This window comes from Alexandromys fortis, unplaced genomic scaffold (assembly GCF_014885135.2).
Source record: "Alexandromys fortis isolate MF-2015 unplaced genomic scaffold, M_Fortis_MF-2015_v1.1 scaffold_68, whole genome shotgun sequence".
Taxonomy (NCBI): Eukaryota; Metazoa; Chordata; class Mammalia; order Rodentia; family Cricetidae; genus Alexandromys; species Alexandromys fortis.
Window position 1 is genome coordinate 969881 of NW_026067948.1, and position 24310 is coordinate 994190.

Sequence of the window (24310 nt, forward strand, 5' to 3'; positions counted from 1 at the left end):
ATGAGTTTAGCTGTCTGTGTCTATGCTATGAGACATCTCTTGTCTCTGCAGGTTGAAGAATTTACCGTTCTCATTCACCAAACTCAAAGAGCTTGCAGCATTGTGGCTTTCTGACAATCAGGTAAAAAAAAAAAAACACTTTTGTGCCCTGAGTTATCATGTTCCTTAGATGAAGTGTAATTGAAACTTTGGATTACTGAGTCCCCGTAGATACACTTGACAACTATTCCTTATGCCTGGAGGAGAGTTTTGCACAGAAGTCCATCACATACTGCGCTGGTGAAACAGTGCCATGGGCTCCGTGCTCCTCAAACCCCTCTGTTCCACACCTACTTCATTGTCAAAGACCCAGCCTACAGATGATAGTTTGTTGGCTTTTCAGCTCCTGGTGGTGCTCACGTCCTTGGAGGGCACACCTTAATTATAGCTCTGAAAGTAAAAACAGAAAACCCATTACCACAATTCCCACAAGAGGGAATTACCAGCCGCTATCTTCTTTTTCCCCTCACTGTTTTTAATTATGATCAACTTAATTCTAAAACTTTATTCAAGACCTTTGCTGATATACTGATAGCTATCTTCAGTATTTTTGTGGTTATCTTGATATTTTTATATACTCATGAAAATAGAGTATAGTGGAATCAGGGGTTGCATGCTAATGAATAGTTTTATTAACTGGAAAATAACAGGAAACAGAGAGTCTGTGAGTCATGTCAGCAGAATTTATTACTAATCATTTTTCTAGTATTTCTAAATCTTTGAAACCATTACCCCAAATTATAAATGGCCAAATAAAAACAATGCACCTTCAGTTCAATATATCCATATTCCCTTGGCACCAAATTCCTATTTCTAGTTATTTGGGGACTTTTATTACAAACTAAAAATGACTCCTACAGATTTAGAGTGTTAGTGTAAGAGTGTTGAATTTCTTCAGTTAATCACAGCTCCTGCTTCCGTCAGCTGGTAAACGGTTGGATCGTCGTTGAAGCTTACCGATGGTTGTTTCCAGAGTCTGTGGACTCTGCTGCTGGGATGGTAGCCTTACACTGTGGGAATTGCTGCAATGTGTCTAGATAGCTTCAGGAAGCCCTTGTTTGTTTCCTATTAATAAATGGCATTTACCTATTCTTATGAAAATAATACCTATTCTAAAAGCCTTTAAAGGTAGTATTTCTGATATCACCTTTGTGACGAACAATAAAGTACAACATAAACCTCAGATATGCACGCAGCTTTTATTCATATGTGGGCTGTGCCTTGCTCAATGTGAGCAGTGCAAGCACCACACGTCAGTCTGGACCACACCCTGGGAGAAGGAAGGCATGCCCCAGGACTACACTAAACCCTCATTCAGTTGAACAGTTTAATACTCTCTTGCCTCCTCAAGATTAGAACTGAAGTGCTCAGTTGACTATGTTTTGATAAGCTTTTAAACAGTACACTAAAGAAGACCAAACATCGCAAAAACCTTAAAATCTGGAAAGAGTCTCAGCAATATCTATGGTATGTCATCTTATCCAGTCATCTCTGAGAGGTCAGACTATTAGCTATTTCCTCATGTAAAATCTTGACTAATTTGTTCATCTAACTGGTGCTTATTGCTTCCAGTCCAAGGCCCTTATACCTCTACAAACAGAAGCCCACCCGGAAACCAAGCAAAGGGTACTGACCAACTACATGTTTCCCCAACAACCCCGCGGTGATGAAGGTAAGTTGTCTTCAGATTCACTCTTTAATTTTTAATGATGTTGCAGGGGGAAAAAAAAGAAGTTTTTAATTCTAATTTCTGTTCAGAAATACTGGCTTACAGGCAACAAAAGAAAACTCCATAGCACACCATCTGGGAGTTTGAGTCTCGGTGCTGTAATATTTGAAGATTCCAAAGGCCAGGCTCCTTCCAGAGATAGCTCAGCTTGCAAAGTGCTTGTCTTACGAACATGAGAACCTGAGTTCAGTCCCCATAATCCCAATGCTGGGAGCAGAGACAGGAGAGGAGGATGCCTTGTGCTTGCTCTGCAGTCAGCCTAGCCTAGTTGGTGAGCCTTAGTTCCAAATGAGAGAGCCTTTTCCAAAAATTAAGGTAGAGATCAAATGAAGAGGAGACCTAATGCTGATCACTGGGCTCCACTTGCATGTGTACCCAAACACATATGAACATACAGGCGCACACACATACACACACAAGGAAACGTATAGCTCATGTGAGAATAATGTAAACACTCTAGAGTTAACTTCTTCTTTAAGGGTTAGACTGCAGGGAATGGGACCTGGTCACCAAATGTGGTACCCAGCGACTGGCAGCAAAAAGAAGGAGTTCAGAGCTAAAGGACTGGCTGGAGAGGATCTTCTCTTGTGCTCGTATATACAGAGCATATTTTAAAGATCAGGACAACAACCTTGGACCCCTACATGCGAGTTATTCATAGGACTTGACTTACAATAATGACATTTTTTCCATTACATTATTTTGTCTTTACGTTGAGATTCCCTAAGCAATGTCAACAGTTATGATTTAGAAACACTTCGTAAAAACCTAAGCCTGTTACAATAAGACTTCTGGCCTAGGATCACACTATTATACATTATATTATAAATTATACATTATATTATAAATTAAAAAAATTTAAAAAGCGTTGCCTTTTCCTGTTTGAAACAGGGCTGTCTGACTTGTGTTCTCTGGAGCCATGCAGAATCATGGGGGTTCTATGGCAATGAACCCACTTTAATGCAGCCACAGATGAACCCATCCTGTCTGAGAACTATTTGCTTGTGTCTTCTCATTTTCAGGAGTAATGGTGATAAACAGCTCTAGTCTTTGACTTCCAGATGTAAATGAATCACTGTAGGAGATGTAAAGATACTTTTATTAAAAGTTTTGACTTGCAGAAATAGAAAAGGGGAAGGTTGTTTGGAAAAGTAATTTTCACATCTGCATAAATTGATCTTTTGATTTTATAAGAGAAATGCCACCACAGTTTTGTATCATAAAGAACCAAATAAGAACTGTTCTATTAGCCTGAATTTATTTTCTCTTCTTCATGACATCCCTGGGTTTCAAAATAATGTAAAGAAAAGATAAAGAATAGCCCAGATCCACAAGCCATCCCTGGGATCTAGTGTGTCACCTAAACCCCTGGTCAGTTCCCAGGTATGAGGTCAGTAGTCAGGTGACCTAAGATGCAAAAGCGTTTGCCTTTGCTGTCTTGAATTTTCTGTTTGTTTTTCTATTGAGGACATAAAATTTGGTGTAATTACTGAAAAGTGATTCTTAAGCTTCAACCCAGCCAGTCAACTTCTGTCTGTGGAAAAAGAAAATAATAAATGAATTTTAAGAATCCTGTAAGTCAGAGAAATATGCAACAAAGCAAAATTCTTTGGGAAAGAAGTTAGCCTCAGCTAAGCACCTGTTATTGGGCTTTCACGCAATTTTCCCTATTGTGTTACAAAGCAGGTGCCATTAGACAACATTTTGATGTAAATTAGAGATTTTATAAATCATCTTCCCTGCTTATTTGAGGCACATTTAAGGGACTAGAAAACAAGGTGTTAAAACTGAATTCTCCGTGTATTCGCTACCTTAAAAATGAGGTTACTCTATTCACACGCACACAAAGAACCAACAAAAATGTCAGATTATTGGGTACTTGTTGTGTAGTATCTTGCTTTGTTTCAATGTGACACGGGCTCCGTAGTCACCCACACATGGAGTAGGACCTGGGACCTGAGAGACCTGGGGCAGAACCTGAAGACTGACAGCTTCTTCAGGATTAGAGAGACTGAAATGCTTCATCCAATCTCCAGGCTGCTACTGTTGGCCCAAGGGAACCCATTCCTATGCTAGGAAACTTCCCAACCCTCATGACTAACAGTAAATACAGACGACATAAGACACACGGAGAAGAATGTTCTGCTTTCCTGTCCTTCCTGCTCTCTCTTTCCTCTTCCTCAGTATCTCTTCCCGACCCTTTTAAATGTGTTTATTGTATTCATTGGTGGTGCTTGCTGTCTCTTTTTGCATACTATGTTAAACTTGATTAAATGCATCCTGTATCTAAAGGAAAAGAAAAGCATTAATACTTTGGACTCCGTAGATTTCCAGTCAGACAGCGACAGCTTCAACCCCACCCTGTGGGAGGAGCAGAGACAACAGCGCATGACTGTTGCCTTTGAATTTGAGGATAAGAAAGAAGAAGACGAAAGTGCTGGGAAAGTTAAGGTGAACTTTTGGCCTTTGTTTCTCTTGTTGTTCTGTCTGTCCGCTGTTACTATTCAGACAGAGAAGGGATCCACTAAGTGGCCTCTCTGGAAGGTCACAGTCATTTTCTAGTCTCGTGAAGATACCCCTATCTAGAGGGCAAGTGTTTGGGCAGCATTGGTGTGATTCAGATTGAGACGAATGTCCCAGTTCTGACTGAGCAAGTCTGATTTGTACACACACTCCCCAGTATAACAACTCGCGAGAGATTCAAGCTGAAAGTGAGGGAAACTCTAGGTGATGAACCTCGCCTGAATCTTCATTCGTCTGTAACGCTGCAATGATCCTTTTGGTCACTGGGCCAGGCCCCGTGCAGACAATACCAGCCAAAAAACGTATTTGTGGAAGACACGCAGACTGGAGGATTACAGTGGCATGGCATCCCTTAAGTCTTCTACATGGTTGGGGTATTTGAAAAGAACTTCTGTTTCTCTAAGTTTGGGTGTTAAAAGCAGGTGAGTGTCCAATCACAGGTGTAGATGTTTAGGCAAAACAACTTCTTTATTTTAACTGCATTTTTAAGAAATCTTTTGTTGTGACTAATCTGAGTGAAGAAACAAGGTTACACATTTAAACATATATTTTCCGTTATTTACATTCTCAAATATTAGAATTAGCTGAGATTTCATTAACACTTTTTCATGTTATATCATGATGGCAGCTTGAATCTCTCGTCGATTTTTATATAATTTGTGTAATTTTACGAAAACATCATGAATACTAACAGCTTTCACTTGTAGTGACTAATGACCTAAGTAACTATATATGCACTTTATTAATAAATCAAGATTGTGTGGTGTTCCCTGTCCCCACCTTGCCCCGTTTTCTAAATGTTACTTCTTAAACCATTATTCGTGATGACTGTGTCATTACTGAAAACTCAAAATGGAGTCATAAATCCAAAATGACATACTGTCTTTTAAAACTTCTGGTTGAAGAAACATTTATGGATGATTGACTATTGCTATCTTATGACCAAAGAGACACGTTTTAAAACTTATGAATTTTCAGAAAATAACTTTGCTAAATTTGATACAAACCTTTAAAACAATTCAGTTCCCCTCTTCGGGGATTTTGCGTAAAATCAAGATCCAATGGGTGATGCATTCTGTGTTGGACTCTTGATTCATTTTTATATTTCATTGAATTGTCAAATTAACTACGTGTTTCCTCTTAAAAATATATAGTCAAGGATCAAGAGAAAATACATTTAATATGCTCCCTAGACGTGTTTATAAAATCATGAAATATAGAAATGGAAACCATAATTTAATAACCCTGTTTGTGTGCTCTGTGGTTAGTATGTCTACGCTCATAACGGGCTCCATACGCTTTAGCGTGGTTTGATTTTTCTCTGCATTTATTTACATTCACTTTATTTGCATTTTGGTAAAACAATATGTTTTTCCAAAATCTCCAACTACTTGACTAATTTGGCTGTTTCCGATGCTATTGGCTATCAGACAAATTAGAGGAGAAACACCCGTAAGTACATCATCGTGGGAGATGATGAATGGAACATCCTGGGGTCTCACCAGTCCGCCCTCTTCTGGTTCATTACATGTACATTAAAGTTAGCACCATTTTAATTTTAATTGACCTGAAATTTAAAAGGGAACCACAGGCCTATGCCATCAGCTTTCGATGGGAAAAGCATACGAAGTCCTGCTTGGAGTGTGTACGGTGAGTGTGGATGCTGAGCTGTGTGAGGACGTTGCCACCCGTGGCTTCGTGTGATGCTGTTTGACTACATGGAGTTAAACTTCACTGTTTTAAATGCATTGCCCAGAATGGAAGAAAAAGCTATCCAAGGGTAGAAAATGATCAAGCAAACATGTTGCTGCCTGCAGCCCTCCTGTTTCTCCCAGAAAATGGAGATTCCTTCTCCCACAGGCTCTCTCCTGCCAAGCCCCCTGGGACAGGGGCCAGCGTGGGATTACTCTCCAACCTGCCAGGCTGTCTGGCGATTGCTGCACACCATGGGCCAGGTGTGATCAGCAGATCCAAGATATGCCCGTCCCCCAGAGTGACCCCCAGCTGGCATGGGGTTGTATAAGTGGCCTCCAGCAGGAGAGGAGCATGTGTGCTCCCTTGCCAGTGGCAGCACAGTCCACCACTCTTCCCTCTCTAAGTGGCAGACAGGTAGGCCTAGGTGTCTGGGGTAGGAGAAGCCCAGTAGAGGCTCCCTTGGAACAGTGCTTTATGGGGTATGTGTGCTGCATGACTAGGGGTGAGAACTGTTGTTCGCACAGCAGCCTTCGGACTGCCGATGTCGGCATCAATTTATGTCTATTGACACTGGCAAAGGATGGGGAGCCTGAGCCAGAGGGTGGGGACTTCAATTTAAGGTGCCTTTTTGTGGGGTAGCTGGCATGGCTTTGAAGTTGGGGCTTTGCTTTTGTTTACTATTCTTTGGCTCTTTAATTTAACGTGCGGGGATACGGCCAGTTGGGGATACGGCCAGTTGTGCAGAACGCTGACCAGGCTTTGGAAGTGATTGGAATTGCCCTGTGAACAAGCACGCTTCTCAGCTCGGGGGGGGGGGGAGAACTGGATAAAACCTGACTTGAAAACACAGACGTTGAAATTGAGATTTGCTGGGAGTGGACTCTGAGCAAACAGAGACTTCTGTTCAAATGCAGCAACGCCCCTTAATCTGAAGATTCAAATTTTATGAATTCCTGTAAGAGAAGTGGGGTTCGGGAGTCATGGCAGAGAAAGGGATTCCCTTTCTCCGGGCTGGGTGTCCAAGAGGAGAAATGATAGGCGGAAAACTACATAGGAACACTGTGTTTTTATAAACGTCGCCACCCACATGTAATGGACTAGATTCTCATTCTATGTCTTATATTCTTCCCACAATATAAGACAAGCTGAGAATGCACCTTCCTGACTAAAACTGCCCTGTTCCCTTTGATGTAAAATGTCCCCCACTAATTTCTAGAATAATCTGATATCTAATTGTCACTGCAAAGCTCTATTGTTTCTCTTACTGGAATTTACAATCAAATTCAAATTTAATGGCTATGTAAAGTATATTATATTATGTGCCTATAATATAATATATGAGAAACAGTTCTGTCTGAATCCAAGACACCATTTCTGAATGCCAACACTATTATAAGTAATTCTTTCTTTACTGTACTTTTGGGGGTCTCCAATGCCTTGAAGCTGCTATTTGCATTTATTGTACTTCATTTAGATATTAAGAGTCTTGTGAAGCATTTTATCTCACAGAATTAATATATATATATATAAGTAAAAATCTTGCATTCTAATACAATGTGTGACATGAGCAAATACTTTATAGTGAGTGACAAATTTAACACCATTGTCAGAATGAATTCTGTAGATTTTCCCACCTCTGTATGTCAGAAATTCACTTACGTTTTATATCATAATAGGATGGGGAATGTTTCTATCCCAAGTGTTTACAAATAAAGAAACTGCTTTTTTATATGAATGCCCCTGAACCTGTAAAATAACTCTTTAAGGCCATGCTGGCCCACTTCTGAAATACTGAAGGCAGGAACTAAGAAGGAAGGGTATCAATATGTCTATGTAGAGCTTAAAATAGAATTGGGTTATAAAACACAGTTTTACTTTGAAAGAGGTTACAAATTAAAATTACTTAGATTTATTTCTTAAATTGAAATTATCTTATTGTTTAACAACAAAATTCACATTTTACTTGCTAAGCACCTTTTCCACAAGGTTACACAAGTCCATGTCATAGTGCACCAGATAACACCTCTTAACTAAACCACAGCAGTGTGATGTAAACCTTAGAATCCAGAAGACTTAAGTTTTAACATGACTGCAGAGAAAAGTTAACCAGTTCCACACCGACACACCTTCCATAAAATCACAACAACTTTCTGAAAGTTAAACATACAATTCCAAATTGATAACATTCTGCAGTATGTAATATTTCTCATTATATATACATGTTTATTTGTATTAAAATGTATAGGAATAGTTATAAATATTATCTCATATTATATGGTTAATCAATAATAAATTAATTATGCTATAAAGCATTCAGTATCATGCCTGGGACATGGAAAGCACTGAGTAAGGACTGCTCTATACAGCCAGAAAGAAAGACTCAGCATTGAGTTAGACATGTCGGGCAGAGTCTACATTACCAAAGGGACTCAGAGCTTTTAAATAAACAAGTCAACTCTGACATGAAAAACAAGAACAAGCGGGGTGTTGTGGCGTTCACCTTAATCCCAATAATGAAGAGGCTGAGGCAGGAGGATTGAGAGCATGAGACCAACCTGAGTTACAAACTGAGATCTCTGCATCGACTTAATACATCTTCAAGGTACTTCACATTTATGCTGCCTTAGTTCTGAATAAATGCAAGTACATGAGAGAGGCACTGGATTTCCATTGTTCATAAGCAGAAGCAACAGACTAGGGGCCAGTGTCTCCTCAGAGGTAGACCCACAGCTTGAATTGATACTTCATGAACCCAAGCCCAGAGTTCTGTGAGAATAGTAAATGGGGGCAAAGTGGTTATTTTCTGGATGGAACAAATTCAAGTTTAGTGATTCCTAAAGATTCCCAAATGTGGCAAAGAGCCATCTCAAGGGAAAAAAATATATAAAATTTTTTAAACATATAATATAAATAAATAATTAAACAGGAACCATCCATCGCCTTGATTGTAACAGTCAGATAAATGGTGGAAGCTACGTGACACACCTGTTTCACAGTTAAATACTTCCACAACATTAGAATAACCAAACTAAGGAAACTACCACATCAAGTTGCTTATCCACACATTTGGTGTGGTCTGTTTAGTGGCTGCGAACCATGTGGCGTGAAGAAGCATAGAACTTAGGGAAGTACAGGGCAGATATCCCCTACCTCAGATCAGGAGAGCATGTCACTGCTGAGGACATTTGAGTTGCAAAGAACTTCTATTTAGCACCTTACTTTAGACTCCTTTTTAACAATCTACCACTAGCTATTAAAAGAAAAACAATGGTTTCAATTGGCCAGATGGACAGTCCACCTTACAATTCACAATTTATAAATGTAGATTCGTAGGGTTTTTTAACTTTTAGCCCCTTGATATTAAATACCTTTAAACAAGTTCAACCCTGTAGCTTAAAAGTAAATATAATTCGGAACTAATGTTTCTAACGTGGACTTAAAGTGCAAATCCCTGTGTATGTACATCCCAGTGTACTCTGGCTAGAAGGACGTTGTTGTTCAGTGTTTACTGAAGAAGACACTATAAATCAACCTCCTGGAACATATTAGTATTAAACCATAAAAACTCACTTTTTCCCATGAAACCCAATTTTATCTTGGGTTCTTACAGCATTGACCTTTATTTATTTGGCCTATTCTCATTTATTTGAGAACATTAAAAAAAATAGATTACAGTTACCCGAGTTAAACAAAAGCTGATGTTTTTCTGCATTCCAAATATGTACTGAAAGATAATTGTATGCTTTTAATGTCAAAAAAATTTTATATACATTGTAGCATCCAATTCTGTTATCTTGTTAGGATAACAAGCCACAGTGAATCCTAAGAGTAACACCATTGGTGGATTTGCTAAACGAGCAGATTAGCAAAAGTGTTTGAGTCCTTCATACTCTCCAGCCTCTCCTACATGCCATGGACCAGATGGGGAGTCCCTGCCCCCGCCTGGCTGCCTTCCTCCGTTCCCACCCCTTCCTCCCTCATTCTCTTCCACCTCCTCTGCTCCCACCCTCCACCCTCACACACCTGCGTTCCACAAGACATACCACAACCACTCAAACCATTCCATGTTAAAAAGTTGATTCTACTCAGATTCAAAATGACACAGCTATTGACAGAAGCCAAACTGGGCACACCAATCTCTTTTGGTGAGTCCAGTCAACATGAATGACTACGCATTGAATCTCTTTTAAATATGTAATAATTAATACTCTCGTGGTAGAATATTCTACATATCAGAAATCAGTATTAAGAAGAGTCCTTCAGTGTGTTCTTGAAAGTTAAGATTAACACCTGCAAATGAATGAAAAATATCTGGATAACAGCATCCAAAACATGTACATTTGCCTAAACATATTTTTAAGAAGTGATTTTTTATTTGTCTTTATATAATCTATTACGCAAGAAACATATGACCTATTAGTGTAAAACACAAGTGTGAAAGCCACCTCAGAGAATTTTTCTGAAGTCTTAAAAAGTATAAGCCACCCTCCCTTTTGACAGTGTGTGCTAGCTATAAACCTGGGCTAACACCTGTTTGGCTTTTTTTATTGCTTACTCTGCTTGTAAATCTTCTGAGGTCTCCTCCCTCCCAATACCTGCACTGAACTCCAAAGGCATTCTCATTATGGAAATTATTAAATACTAAAGATAGTAAACTTCTAAGATGTAATGTAACTGGTAATACATTATTCCATTTTTATGACATTAGCAGTCACTTAAGAGTCTTATCTACTGCTATTTCACTCATCAAAAGATAGAGTATAACCTAAAGAAATCATTGATGATGTCTGAGGGTGTGAAGGAGTCGGGCCAGCCCCCCAAGGCTGAACAGGAGTCAAGCCCCACTCCTCACACCGAGGGCAGTTCCCCGGGCAGCCCAACACTCACTGTACTGCATTTGTTTTTGATGAAGCTTGTACCGTGGAGTAGCTTGGTGAACATGCTTTCTGAAGTCGTTTTTATGTTCAATTTCTTTTTATAAACTTCTAGGTTGAAATAAACCTAAAACGCTATCCAACTCCTTACCCAGAGGATTTAAAGAATATGGTAAAATCTGTTCAAAATCTGGTGGGTAAGCCAAGCCACGGAGTGCGAGTTGAGAACTCAAATCCAACAGCTAACACGGAGCAAACTGTGAAAGAAAAGTTTGAGCACAAGTGGCCGGTGGCCCCAAAGGAGATTACAGTGGAGGTATTTGGAGGTTATTGGTAATTGCCAGTGTGGTTTGACTTTTAGGCTTTTGGGTGATAATGTTTCTTCTAACTGAGTTGATCGCTTTAGTAAGCGAATTACACATTATTTCCTCAAATAAAAATGACTCTTTTTTGAGATATGAGGGTTACATCTAGTAAATCAAGGATGAGTACCACCATCAAGGCCAAAATGATTACTATGTCATTAATACATACAGTGGCCCATCTGCTGCCTTAGCTAGCCAGGATGTTATACCCATGAGAATGGTGACCATCCCAAATCTTACCTGATCGTCTGCTGGGGAAACTAATGGGACATTTTCACAGTAAAATTCCTACTAAGTTTACCATGATTTGGGGTTTTTTTGTTTTGTTTTGTTTTTGTTTTTCAAGACAGGGTTTCTCTGTGAAACAGTCCTGGCTGTTCTGGAACTCTCTCTGTTTTTCTTAATATTTTCGTGTCTGAGTTTCAGTCAAAAAAAATTTTTTAATTAAAGAAAATAAAAACTCAGACTTTGGGATCTGACTATGAGAAGTTTGTTCCCTATGCTTGAGAATGAACTACAAACTCTGCCTTATTGATTTGTATGGTCTGAAAAGAATTCAACTACATTCTGCCACCTCGACTATCTCATCAATCCCTCAACTAATTAGCTGCATCTTTTACTCCACTGGAAACACAGTAGGAATGAGCATGTCTGGTCCACATTCTCTAAAGTCTAGACTGACAAAACTCTTTTACAAATCTGCACTCCAAATAATCTCCTTGTGGCGTCTGAACACCAACTGTATAAGTAGCACTGTGCTAAACACTGTGAGAGGAACAAAATGATGAAAACGTGTATGAGGCTCCCAGGTGATTCAAAGCTAAACTGGAGAAACAGGTGAAGTGATCACATGATCTCTTGTCCTGTATTGAGGCTGAAGCATACATTAAAGATGGCATGATTCCCTTAAAACAGGAAGCAGTGGAGCACATTACCAACAGAAAGAGGACCTTGAGCAAAAAGCAGCCAGGGACACTTGGGAGACAGAAACAGGAAGATGGTTGGGGGTTGAAGGCCAGCCTAGGACACAAAGTGAAACTCTATTGTAAAACCAAAACAAAGCAAAAATAGCTGTAGATTGCAGACCCCCTGAAAGAGAAGTACACTTTCATACCTAAGGGAGTAACACCTGGAGAGGTTAGAGGCTACACCAGCGCACCTGAAGAAGTATATCTCAGCTTAGTTTTCTTTTCTTTGCCTTCTACGTGTCTCTATGCTCCCTTTCCCCCGTGATACCACATTCCCATCTAGGATACTAGAACAATACAAACAGGAGAGGAAAAAATATTTAGCAAGTGCACACACACACACACACACACACACACACACACACACACTTTGTATTTAAACTTCACAGAATCACATATTAATATCCTTTGTTACATTGTGGTTATGAAAACCTAAAAGTGAGTAAATTTACTACAAATGTAAGAAGATTCTATAATTGCTTAATTTGGAAATTTGGGATGTAAAAAGGGAGAAAAATATCTGTGGTTACAAATTTAATAATAACTCCATGGTAGATAAAATGAAGCTAAAGTCTCCCGAAAAATGTCTCCATATAAAGAACACACCAAAAATAATACATCCAAAATTAAATTTTGCATTTCCTCCCCAAACTTGTTTCCACTTCTGCCCTAACCTTAATCAGATTTCACAACATTGACTACCAATTCTTTGAGGCTGGAAATTGTGGCAACAATTTCTTCTTTCTCTTCACTCCTTATCCCTTCCAAATAGTTTCCCCAACCCGAACGTTTCCACCTGTGTTTCCAGTAACTCTGTCAGCATTGCTACAAAGCCATTGTCTCCTTGCTTTACATTGTTCCCAGCCTCCTTGTTGCCTTGGCAACGCTTTTCCTAAAAAGAGTGCAAATCGAATTGTTCCCTTGGTAATAGCTTCTTAGTGCTGGGAGAAAAGCCTGAGGTCCTTCATTAGTGAGACAGGCCACAATGGAAGCTGACTTCCAACTCAGTGTTCACCGTGAACCTCCACATCCCTTTCTTAGGCTTCTCCATCCGCTGACGTGATCTCTGTGAAAAGAAATTCCACAGGAGATTTCAATATTTTCTTTGAAATCGAGACTCTGCATCTTACTTTTAGCCTACTGCAGGCAATCATCGTCCTCTTGAAGAGAGTTGAATGAAGGGCATTTTATTCAGTGTTTGTGGACAACCAAGTATCCTACTAGTTACGAAAACTTAGCATTTATTTTATATTTTGCATCCAAATATAGTTTGCCATTTTTGTCTTTGATGCAGGTTTCAATATTTTGAGATTAGCCCAAACTGGCCACAAACTCAGGACCTTGCTGCCTCTACCTTCTAAGGACTGAGATTGAAAACTTTTACTACCATGTCTGGTTGTATGATAGACCATACAGTAGAAAACTGCACGCTTCATGACAGAATCAGCCAGGTAATAAAGCTCCTTAACCAAGGGAAAGTAATGAAGAATTGAGGTAAGCAAGACCGAAGAAAGTACAGGAGAAATGCAGTACATAGTACCTCATATGATGGTGCACTTGGAAAGTAAAGGCAGGAGGGTTAGGGGTCCAAGATCATCCTTGGCTACTCAGTAAGTTCAAGGCTAGCCTATGAGATACTATCTCAAAACGGCAAAACAGAACATGGTAACTGCTTTTCATAAACAGCAAAGTGAGTGAGAAAGGAAAGCTGGCCCCCACCTGACCTTTTAGAGCCTTCACGTGGGCTAAAGAACAGAACCAGAGAGCCATAAGAACCAAGAGAGCCAATGACAGGAGAAGGCTCCTCCTTCTTTCTTTCTTTCCTTCCTTCCTCCCTCCATCCTTCCTTCCCTCCTTCCTTCCCTCCCTCCATCCTTCCTTCCCTCCTTCCTTCCCTCCCTCCATCCTTCCTTCCCTCCTTCCTTCCCTCCCTCCATCCTTCCTTCCCTCCTTCCTTCCCTCCCTCCATCCTTCCTTCCCTCCTTCCTTCCCTCCCTCCATCCTTCCTTCCCTCCTTCCTTCCCTCCCTCCATCCTTCCTTCCCTCCTTCCTTCCCTCCCTCCATCCTTCCTTCCCTCCTTCCTTCCCTCCCTCCATCCTTCCTTCCCTCCTTCCTTCCCTCCCTCCATCCTTCCTTCCCTCCTTCCTTCCCTCCCTCCATCCTTCCTTCCCTCCTTCCTTCCCTCCCTCCATCCTTCCTTCCCTCCTTCCTTCCCTCCCTCCATCCTTCCTTCCCTCCTTCCTTCCCTCCCTCCATCCTTCCTTCCCTCCTTCCTTCCCTCCCTCCATCCTTCCTTCCCTCCTTCCTTCCCTCCCTCCATCCTTCCTTCCCTCCTTCCTTCCCTCCCTCCATCCTTCCTTCCCTCCTTCCTTCCCTCCCTCCATCCTTCCTTCCCTCCTTCCTTCCCTCCCTCCATCCTTCCTTCCCTCCTTCCTTTTCTCCCTCCTTCCTTTCCTCCCTCCCTCCCTCATTCCTTCCTTTCTTTTCCCTTCTTAATGCCCTATGAAATTCATTTGCTCACCCCCCCCCCCAGCTCTTTACATGACTAGCATGCCCTCACCTTTCCAATCTCAAAGGGTCACCATGACCAGTCTAACCTTCTGGTTTTTCCTACTGTGTCACTGTTTACTTGCATGAAATGTAATGAGAACATTTATGATGATTTTATATATTACCTTCAGACAGTTTTAGAGGATAAGGGCCATTTCTATCTTGTCTAGTGTATACAGATGATAATTCAATTTGGGATTTTTCAACTCTGCACTGCTGTCAAAGCTTTCAACTCTTAGCAAAAACCATACTCCGGTTTTGAATTGTGACCTTTTGCTGGCCTAACAATACACTCAGATACTCAGCAACAAATAGCATGCCCTTCAGCAGCTGCAGAATCCCAAATACATACCACATCTACTGAGGAGTATTGGGCTGCTGGGCTGTAAAATGCAGAGTGTTCGGAATATCAATACATTTTTACTTAATGATATTTTCAACTTATGCCGTGTTTATGATGTAACTACACCACAGAGTCCACCACAGAGTACACCCAGAGTCCACCACAGAGAAGACACATAAATAGTTAAATCTAATGTTATAGTCTGTCCCTCTATCCAATTAGAAGTTCATGGGTGTCCAGGAGAATTTCTGAGATTTGTTGAATCGACTTATCTTTGTTGGCTGCCTTGTCTAGTCAGTCTTCACCTGTGCATTGAGGAAATTCCTAGCATATTTATACCCTCTGTATCTCAACAATTTTTGTTATAATGTCCCTAGACTGAAATAATTCTTAACATTCAATATCTCCACAGAAGTAGTAGGAGTAGATATATTAGTAAATATATTTATCCTCCTTTGAGGTCACTGGAAAAATAAAATGCATAGACTGGAAAAGAAAATATTTTATCTTATTTTTAAATAACCAAACCCAAGATATCATCAGACACTGACAACTTTTCTCAAAACTGGAGGTCATAGCAAACACGACAGCTCTCAGATGCCATACACTAGCATTCAAGTTTTACTCTTTGATTATAGCAATTACCAAAATCCAGCTTCATGAGAAATGACACCAAGAACATGCAACCACATGTGGAAACCACGTGCAGCAGTGACCCAACAGTTCACAGCCATCTAGTTGATCTCAAGTATTGCTTCCCTGAAACAGTCTCTACAACCCATCATATCCCTGTGAATTAATATGACCTCCGTGGATGCCTCAGAACATAGTCTGGAAACCATGGAGCAGGGGGCGGGGGTCTAGGAGGCAAGAACTGTTCTCTTAGACCTTCCTTGTTGCTGACCTAAGCAAGGGAGCTGTTCCAGGCTACAATCTTTGCCTCTAAAAATCTGGGTGCTGAGACCCTATGGAGATGGACAAGGGTAACAACAGGTAACACTAGGCCTAGCACTTGGTACAGGAAAAGCCAAGAGTAAATGATAATTTCAGACCTTTCCTCGAGAGAATAAAGCACCAATTCCTCCCTCGTTCTCTTCAGTGTTCTGTGTATTTCTAACTGGACGCCTGTTCACTGTGTCTGCTATAGTCAAAATGATACAAATCCTTTTCATCGTGAGGAGACAGCCTGTTTTCCCTCTATAGAGAAGTCATACCTTCTGCCAAATAATGGAAAACAGTCAGCTGTCCCTGAAATTCTCCTTTGCCTCCCTTTTTAACTCTCCTCCTAGACTCTCAAAGGCTTGAAAATGAGCTTTTATTCTTCTTGACTTTTACCTTAGGATTTTCTTTCTCCATGTTATCAAGAGCCAAGATTTTGTTTAAATCAAGGAAAGATAATAGGATTTTTTAAAAAAAAATCAAAGGACATTTTATCCACCACCAACTCTACTTCTGTCTCCTCGGCAGGAGACACATTTAGATGAACTTCACGTGGACCACTTACCAGAACTGATTGCTTGCTAACAGCTTCCGCTGTTTACCGCCATGAAAGTAGGCTCAAGGAATTTTCTTTCCTCGATTTCTGAGCAAAGTCAGAGACTTATATCCTAGCTGGATCATGAAGAGCCCTGGTCACAGTTTTGAAAAGCTGATACATATAAGCAAGATATCCTAAGTACTGGATGTGTAGAACATGAGGTTAAAAAAAAAAAGTAATATTAATAGTCTGGGCAGATCCAGCTGCCTGATTTGGTTCTTGTGTCTCCTTTTTTTTTATTTTGCTGTTCCTTAAAAAATAATTCTACGTGTACTAAGTATTATTTGAAATTTCTCCTTTCTCACTTGTTTCACACAAGTAAGTTACCTTTATGTTCATATGCTGGGCACAAATTAGCACTAATTCTTTTACCGCCACTTTCATTTAACAGATATGTCAGACACAGGTCTGGGAATTACTTCCCCTTGCCGTGATTAGTAAGTGTTGAGGCAGAAACAGGATGGAGGGATAGCATCATGTGACTGACAAGTTGGCATCTCTTGTTCTTTCTCCAGCTTGCATCTTCTTATAGATATATGCTTTTATTCTTTATTATGCCCCTTCAAAATTTTACTGAACATTTCTTGTGCTGAACTTTGAAATTCCATGGAAATGCAGATTTCTTTCTTCACACCCTGGCACTTCATCACCTCTTTGTCTTCGGGATCCCTCTTCAAACCGGATCCTTCATTTCAGGTCCCTGATACTCTCATTGGGAGCCTCACACTGGAGGAAGGACTAGCTCAGTGGGAACTCGAGAGAACCATACTCCAATGCTGGGTCTTTGTTAAGTGATTTTGTGAGCCCCGGGTCAGTGAAAGTGTTTAACTCAATGGTCATTCAGTCTTCATCAACTGAAGCAAAAAGTCATCGAGAAGCAAATAGTCTCATACACCCCAAAATAAGTTCAAAAGATAAAATTTCAGTCAAGTATTAAACATTCGTGGAATTTTTACACTGGTGAGATGGCTCAGTGGTTGAAAACTCTGGTTGCTTCTGCAGAGGACCCAGGTTCATTTCCTAACACACACATAATGTTAACTCCAGCTCTAGGAAATCTAATGCTCTCTTCTGGTACCCACCGGTACTGCACGCAAGTCATGCATTTCCATGCATGCAGGCAACACACTAACACATAAAATTAAACAATTCTAAGAGAGAGAGGGGAAATAAATTTTAAAACTTGTAGGACTTTTGTATTTTTTATTCTTCATGGAGTTGTATTCTTATACCGCTGCTGATAATTCACTCAGCATTGGACATACAGTAGATTAAGTAGGTTGGAATGGGCAGGAGAACAGTAACAACCTCAGGAAGGAAGCACAGCAGACCCACAGTGGCTGAAAACACAGCCACCTGGGATGCAGCAAGGACTGGAGAGCAGGGGCGGGATGCAGGATTACTGGGCCACCAGTGAGATAATATGTGTAGGGGTGGGACCAAAATCCCACTGGCTTGCAATGGCCTTCGCACTTGGAACTCTCAAGAGTTTGGCCTCTAGAATACGTATCCAAGCGTATCTGACTGTGAGCCATACTGCCTGTGGAGGGTGTAGCATAATTCAGTGTTGCGCTGAAGTAAGCACTGTTTCATCTCAATTAAATTGGGAATTCCCAGAAGACCATGTTGTGTCTTTCTGGGGGAACCTCCACAGTTCTTTGCACAGTGCCAGGCATACAAATAGCATCCAAAAATACATTCAATGAATAAATGAGTCCACATAAATTAGAAAAACAATTAGCGCTCAATTAGAGATGCGCAGGGTTCCTTTCACAATGCCCTATGGGTGAATCAAACTCGAGGGCTGCATCTTTGAGTCTGAGCCAGATAAGATATTGCCATCTTGGTTAACCGTTCTTTAAATGTTTACTTTCCTTGTCCTGTATTATTATATCTCTCAGGATTCTTTTGTTCATCCAGCTAATGAAATGAGGATTGGGGAACTTCACCCTTCATTAGCTGAGACCCCTCTGTACCCACCCAAACTTGTTCTGCTAGGGAAGGACAAAAAAGGTAACATCGTGAAGCCGATGTGGAACTGTGACCGATGCATGTGCATGATCAATCACCACTTATACATTATGACATGCTGTAGTCTATAAAGTACCCGCAGATGTGTGCTTCTGACATTAATCCATGTGGAATCTGCTTTTCATGCTTCTTTTGTATCCATCCGTGTTCGTAGCGTTGTAATACGTTTCCCCTTTGAATTTCAGAATCAACTGATGAGTCTGAAGTTGACAAAACTCACTGTCTGAATAACAGTGTCTCCTCAGGCACCTACTCAGACTACTCGCCCTCCCAGGCTTCCTCGGGGTCCTCAAACACCCGCGTGAAAGTGGGGTCCTTGCAGCCAACCGCTAAAGATGCCGTCCATAACTCTTTGTGGGGTAACAGGTGTGTTGAGAATTCCCCCTTCTATGTTCCCAAATGCTCATTTTCATCAACTTTGACAAAGTGGAATCTGCTTAATGTTGGAATTGTGTTTGTCACGTGAGTGGCACAGAAGACAAAAGACGCAGGTAAGCATGTGGGCATTCCAGATCCAAAATGGTGTATAAAAGGCTGGGTGGAAGTAGATCCGTGGGGGAGCTAAGTGCTCGAGGCCCTGGATTTGATCCCCACTAACACAAAAAGCAAAATTGGTGTGATAGATTAAAATGTCTGTACTGGAGAGACTGCTCAAAAATTAAGAACACTGGCTACCTTTCCAGAAGACCTGGGTTTGATGCCCAGCTCCCATTAACATGATGGCTCACAACTATCTGTAACTCCAGTTTTAGGAGATCTGATGCCTTCTTTTGGCTTCTGTAGGTACCAGACACTCACATGGTACACAGACATATGTGCAAGCAAAACACATTATATATATACATATATATATACATGTTTTACACATAAAATAAAAATAGAACTCCAAAGAAAGCAAGGGAGAGTAAGAGAAAGTGAGAAAGGGTCAGAGAAGGCCAGAGAGAATGAGAAAGAGTCAAGGAGGGTTAGTGAACATCAGAGAAGGTCAAAGAGAGACAGAGAGAGTCAGAGAGGGTTAGAGAATGTCAGAGAGGATCAGAGAGAGCCAAGGAGAGCCAGAGAGGCTCAGAGAGGGTCACAGAGGATCAGAGAGAGACAGGGAGGGTCAGAGAGGGTTAGAGAAGGTCAGAGAGATCCAGAAAGAACCCAAAAGGGCCAGAGAGGGTCAGAGAGGATCAGAGAGGGTCAGAGAAGGTCACAGAAGGTCAGAGAGAGCCAAAGACATCTAGAGAGGGTCGGAGAGAATGCCAGAGAGAGTCAGAAAGAGACAGGGAAAGCTGGGGATGTCCAGAGCGCCATCCATTCATTCAGTAGGCAGCAGCATGTCTGCTGAGTCTGAGGTCCCTGCCCCCTCCTCTTTGGGATGTGTTAAGTTCTCTCAACTGGAAACTTGGAAGTGCTCTGAGTCAGAATCCCAGGGATGAGTAGTGGAAATCCCCTTGCCAGCCCATCTTCAGGACCATGACTGAAAGTGCACTTACCTCATTCATTCACCAATTTAGTCAATAAGTATCCTGGTCTCTCTCCATGCTTGCCTTCTATGGAAGGACCTAAGGTGGTAAACAATGAATACGTTAGGCAGTCAGCTCCCTAGTGTGCTAGAAAGCCATGGTTACTCAGAAGACGTGAAAGTCAGAGCAAGTTAAAGTGGGTTTTTGGAATAGTGCTTTACCCGTAAACCAGGTGGGAATAAATGAGCTACACAAAGGCTGGTGGCATTCTTCCTCCAGGAAGGTCACCTCTTCCTCTCAGTCATTTTTCTCCTTCTGTTTGTGTTCACAGGATTGCACCACCTTTCCCACAGCCTCTGGATGCAAAGCCATTACTCAGCCAACGGGAGGCTGTTCCTCCAGGGAATCTCCCCCAGCGTCCTGACAGGCTGCCAATGAGTGATGCCTTCCCTGACAACTGGACCGATGGCTCCCATTACGACAACACAGGTTTTGTCTCAGAGGAAGCTGCCGCCGAGAACGCCAACAATAACCCTCTCTTAAGCGCCAAGGCTAGAAGCATGCCTGCTCACGGGCGCAGGCCTTTAATCAGGCAGGAAAGGATTGTCGGCGTTCCCCTGGAACTGGAACAGTCCATACACCGACACACGCCAGAAACAGAAGTGCCTCCTTCCAACCCCTGGCAGAACTGGACCAGAACTCCCAGTCCATTTGAAGACAGGACTGCTTTTCCTTCCAAATTAGAAACAACCCCTACTACCAGCCCCTTACCTGAAAGAAAAGATCACATGAAGGAGCCTACAGAGACACCAAGTCCCTTTTCTCCAGGAGTGCCGTGGGAGTACCATGACCCCACGCCCAACAGGAGTCTCGGTAATGTCTTTTCTCAAATCCACTGCCGCCCAGATTCATCAAAAGGTGTTATTGCGATGAGCAAAAGCACGGAGAGGCTCTCCCCACTCATGAAAGATATAAAGTCCAACAAATTCAAAAAGTCTCAGAGTATTGATGAGATTGACATTGGAACCTACAAGGTTTATAACATTCCGCTAGAAAACTATGCCTCTGGGAGTGATCACTTAGGAAGCCACGAGCGGCCAGACAAGTTGTTGGGACCAGAGCACGGCATGTCCAGTATGTCCAGGAGCCAGTCGGTACCCATGCTGGACGACGAGATGCTCATGTATGGAAGTAGTAAAGGGCCACCCCAACAAAAAGCATCTATGACGAAGAAGGTCTATCAGTTTGACCAAAGCTTCAATCCGCAAGGAGCAGTGGAAGTTAAAGCAGAGAAGAGGATTCCGCCCCCTTTTGCACACAATTCTGAGTATGTGCAGCAGCCCAGCAAAAACATCGCCAAGGATCTGGTCAGCCCCAGAGCCTATAGAGGGTACCCACCCATGGAACAGATGTTCTCCTTTTCCCAGCCGTCTGTGAATGAGGATGCCATAGTGAATGCTCAGTTTGCCAGCCAGGGGCCCAGGGCAGGCTTCCTAAGGAGGGCTGACTCCCTGGCCAGCTCCACTGAAATGGCCATGTTCAGAAGAGTCAGCGAGCCCCATGAGCTGCCCCCTGGTGACAGGTATGGCCGAGCAGCCTATAGGGGAGGGCTGGAAGGCCAGAGCAGTGTTTCAATGACTGATCCCCAATTCCTCAAGAGGAATGGCAGGTACGAAGATGAACACCCTTCATATCAAGAAGTGAAAACGCAGGCGGGAAGTTTCCCCGCTAAAAACCTTACCCAGAGGAGGCCTCTGTCCGCCAGGAGCTACAGCACAGAGAGTTACGGAGCCTCCCAAACCAGGCCGGTTTCAGCTAGGCCTACCATGGCAGCCCTCCTGGAAAAAATACCATCTGACTATAACCTGGGTAACTATGGTGACAAGCCGTCAGATAACAGTGATATAAAGACAAGGCCCACCCCTGTGAAGGGAGAGGAGAGCTGTGGCAAAATGCCGGCAGACTGGAGACAGCAGCTGCTTAGACATATAGAAGCTAGAAGGTTAGACAGGGTATGTCTGGCCTTTCTCTGTAAGAATTCCCCTTCTGCCTTGGGTTTTCCTTTCCTGGCGTCTCTAAGCACATGTGGCGGTGCATGAGTTACAGGAATGATTCTCCCAGGATTTTGTTTATATTAAGCGGGGGAGATGGATTGCAATAGTTTATTGTAGGTATTGCTTAATGCTTATACGCTGAGAAGTCGTAACCAGCAGGTGAATTACCTATCAAAGCTAGCCTAAATATGGTAAGGAAGAATTTGACTCCATTATCTGGGATGGTGCTCCAGTGTCTTTCTAGCCATGAAAGCAAGGCCGCCTCTCCCAGGACACAAAACTGTTCCCTGGTGACCTAAAGAGTGTTATTTTTATTGAGTCTATAAAAAGTGAGTATTTCACCCTTTCCACATGGACTCACTTATATTAAACTCGGGCTTAATTTGTTTATAAAATTTGTGCACAGCTAAGGAACAACTGAAGTTATTACCTTTAATGAGCAATAATCTTCCCAGCAAGGAACAGAAAAATAAAATAAGCAGAGATTAAATGCCCTCCTACACACTACTTTAATTGATTAAAAAAATCTTGACATTTAGAATATTGGCTTTTATGTAGAAAGAAATTCTACAATTCAAGTCAAGCTATAAACAGCAAATGCAGATGGTGTCTCAAGGAAGACTACAAATGTAACAAATTAGTGTGTACAATGTAGCAAAACAAGGAAATAAATCCCAAATTAATCCTAAATCAGTTAAAAATTGAGTCATAATACTGTGTGGAGTTAGCAACCATTGGAGAGTTAAAATCAAAAAAAAAAAAAAACAGTTCAAAGCATAGAATCAGTTCCCCTTGTCTGTTTGAATCTCTCTAAGAGAAAACAAATATTTCATTTTCTAGAGCCTTTGCCCAGAGGCATCATCATTTGCTGGACCCTGTGGCTCTAGTTAAAAAGACTGTGTGTGCCCCAGACTTACCTCAGAATTAAAGATTGCCTTGCAAACATGGGGCCTTTCCCTCTCGTGTCTTCAAGTTAGGTGTTCTGAGTGAGATTATGTCGTCAGGATGTTTTGTTCGATGAGTTCAGTGTTATTTGGGACTCTGCTTTTATAAAAGCAAGGTCACTATATTATGTATTTCTTCAACATTAAATTTGAGTGTTCAGGTTTATCCTTTTAAAAATAACAATTTGTAGGTTGTATCTACGTGACAAGGAAACAGTTTTCCTAGGGAGAGAATGAATTAACAAATGTGGCTGTGGACGTTAATTTCTCAGCATGAAAATTGTCTCTGTCTTGCAAATCAAAATGTTTCAAATTGGTGCAACCCATCCCATTGAAGGAAACTTTATCAGAGTTTCATGGCTGGCATCAGCAGGAGACACCTGATTAAGTGGCACGTGCCTCACCTTGAGTTATATCCTATATGTAGAAGGTAGCTTTGAAGGGTGAAAATACTTAAGGTTAAATAATACAAAACAGTTGGGAACTCTCATTGCATGCTGACAACAACCGTATCTAACAAGGCAATGTGAACTAGCTAAGGACGGTTCCACACAGGTGTAGGAAATGTATTGCAATGACTAGTGATTCGAGACAGAATGGTGGATAGAAACAAAGCATGGATACAGAAAGACAAGGTGGAGATGTGCTCCCCCCCACTTTGAACAAGACAAGAAGTAGGTGACTCCTAGTGGCAGAGCGTACAGGACTGGGGAAGGGTTCGGATGAATAAGTCTGAAGGCCCTGCCTAACCCAGATGTCTAAGGTGAATTTAACTGTATTTTTTAATTGTTGTGATGACACTTCCCTTTTCCACTGAGCTCTGTTTGTTTGTAATTCCCCGGTTCTAACACTAACTTTTCAGAGCAATTTTAATGCATATTGAATAGTTTCTCAGTTGAGTTACTTTAGACTACTACCCCAAGCCACGGTTTCCTAGGAGCTTTCTTCTAGTTTACTCCAAGTGATGTTTCCTTCCCCACTTAGCTGAGTTTCTCAGCGATCACTCAAGATACATGTCCTGTGAAATCTTCCAGCCATCCTCCCAGATGAATTCATACTTCCAGACCACATATTACAATGTCAGATAGTTTTGTCAGAGCTATTCTATTAACACTCTGCCCATCATCAGATGGCACCAGAGATTGGGGTGCTTTCCTCCAAAACTCAGTTAAGCTGTTCAACTCTGAGCAAACAGTGTTACCAGCA

At 41.6% G+C, this 24310-nt stretch overlaps 1 protein-coding gene across 2 annotated transcripts in view; it reads left to right on the plus strand.

Moving 5' to 3' along the window:
• The window catches only part of Lrrc7 (leucine rich repeat containing 7), a 307126-nt gene that overhangs the window by 223614 nt on the left and 59202 nt on the right, over positions 1 to 24310 (plus strand). For both annotated transcript variants that reach the window (XM_050149461.1, XM_050149462.1), the window contains exons 13-20: positions 52 to 121; positions 1612 to 1711; positions 4095 to 4219; positions 6152 to 6400; positions 10976 to 11176; positions 18526 to 18637; positions 18841 to 19021; positions 20438 to 22118. In XM_050149461.1, the coding sequence (XP_050005418.1) occupies positions 52 to 121; positions 1612 to 1711; positions 4095 to 4219; positions 6152 to 6400; positions 10976 to 11176; positions 18526 to 18637; positions 18841 to 19021; positions 20438 to 22118 (2719 nt within the window). The remainder of the gene's footprint in view (positions 1 to 51; positions 122 to 1611; positions 1712 to 4094; positions 4220 to 6151; positions 6401 to 10975; positions 11177 to 18525; positions 18638 to 18840; positions 19022 to 20437; positions 22119 to 24310) is intronic.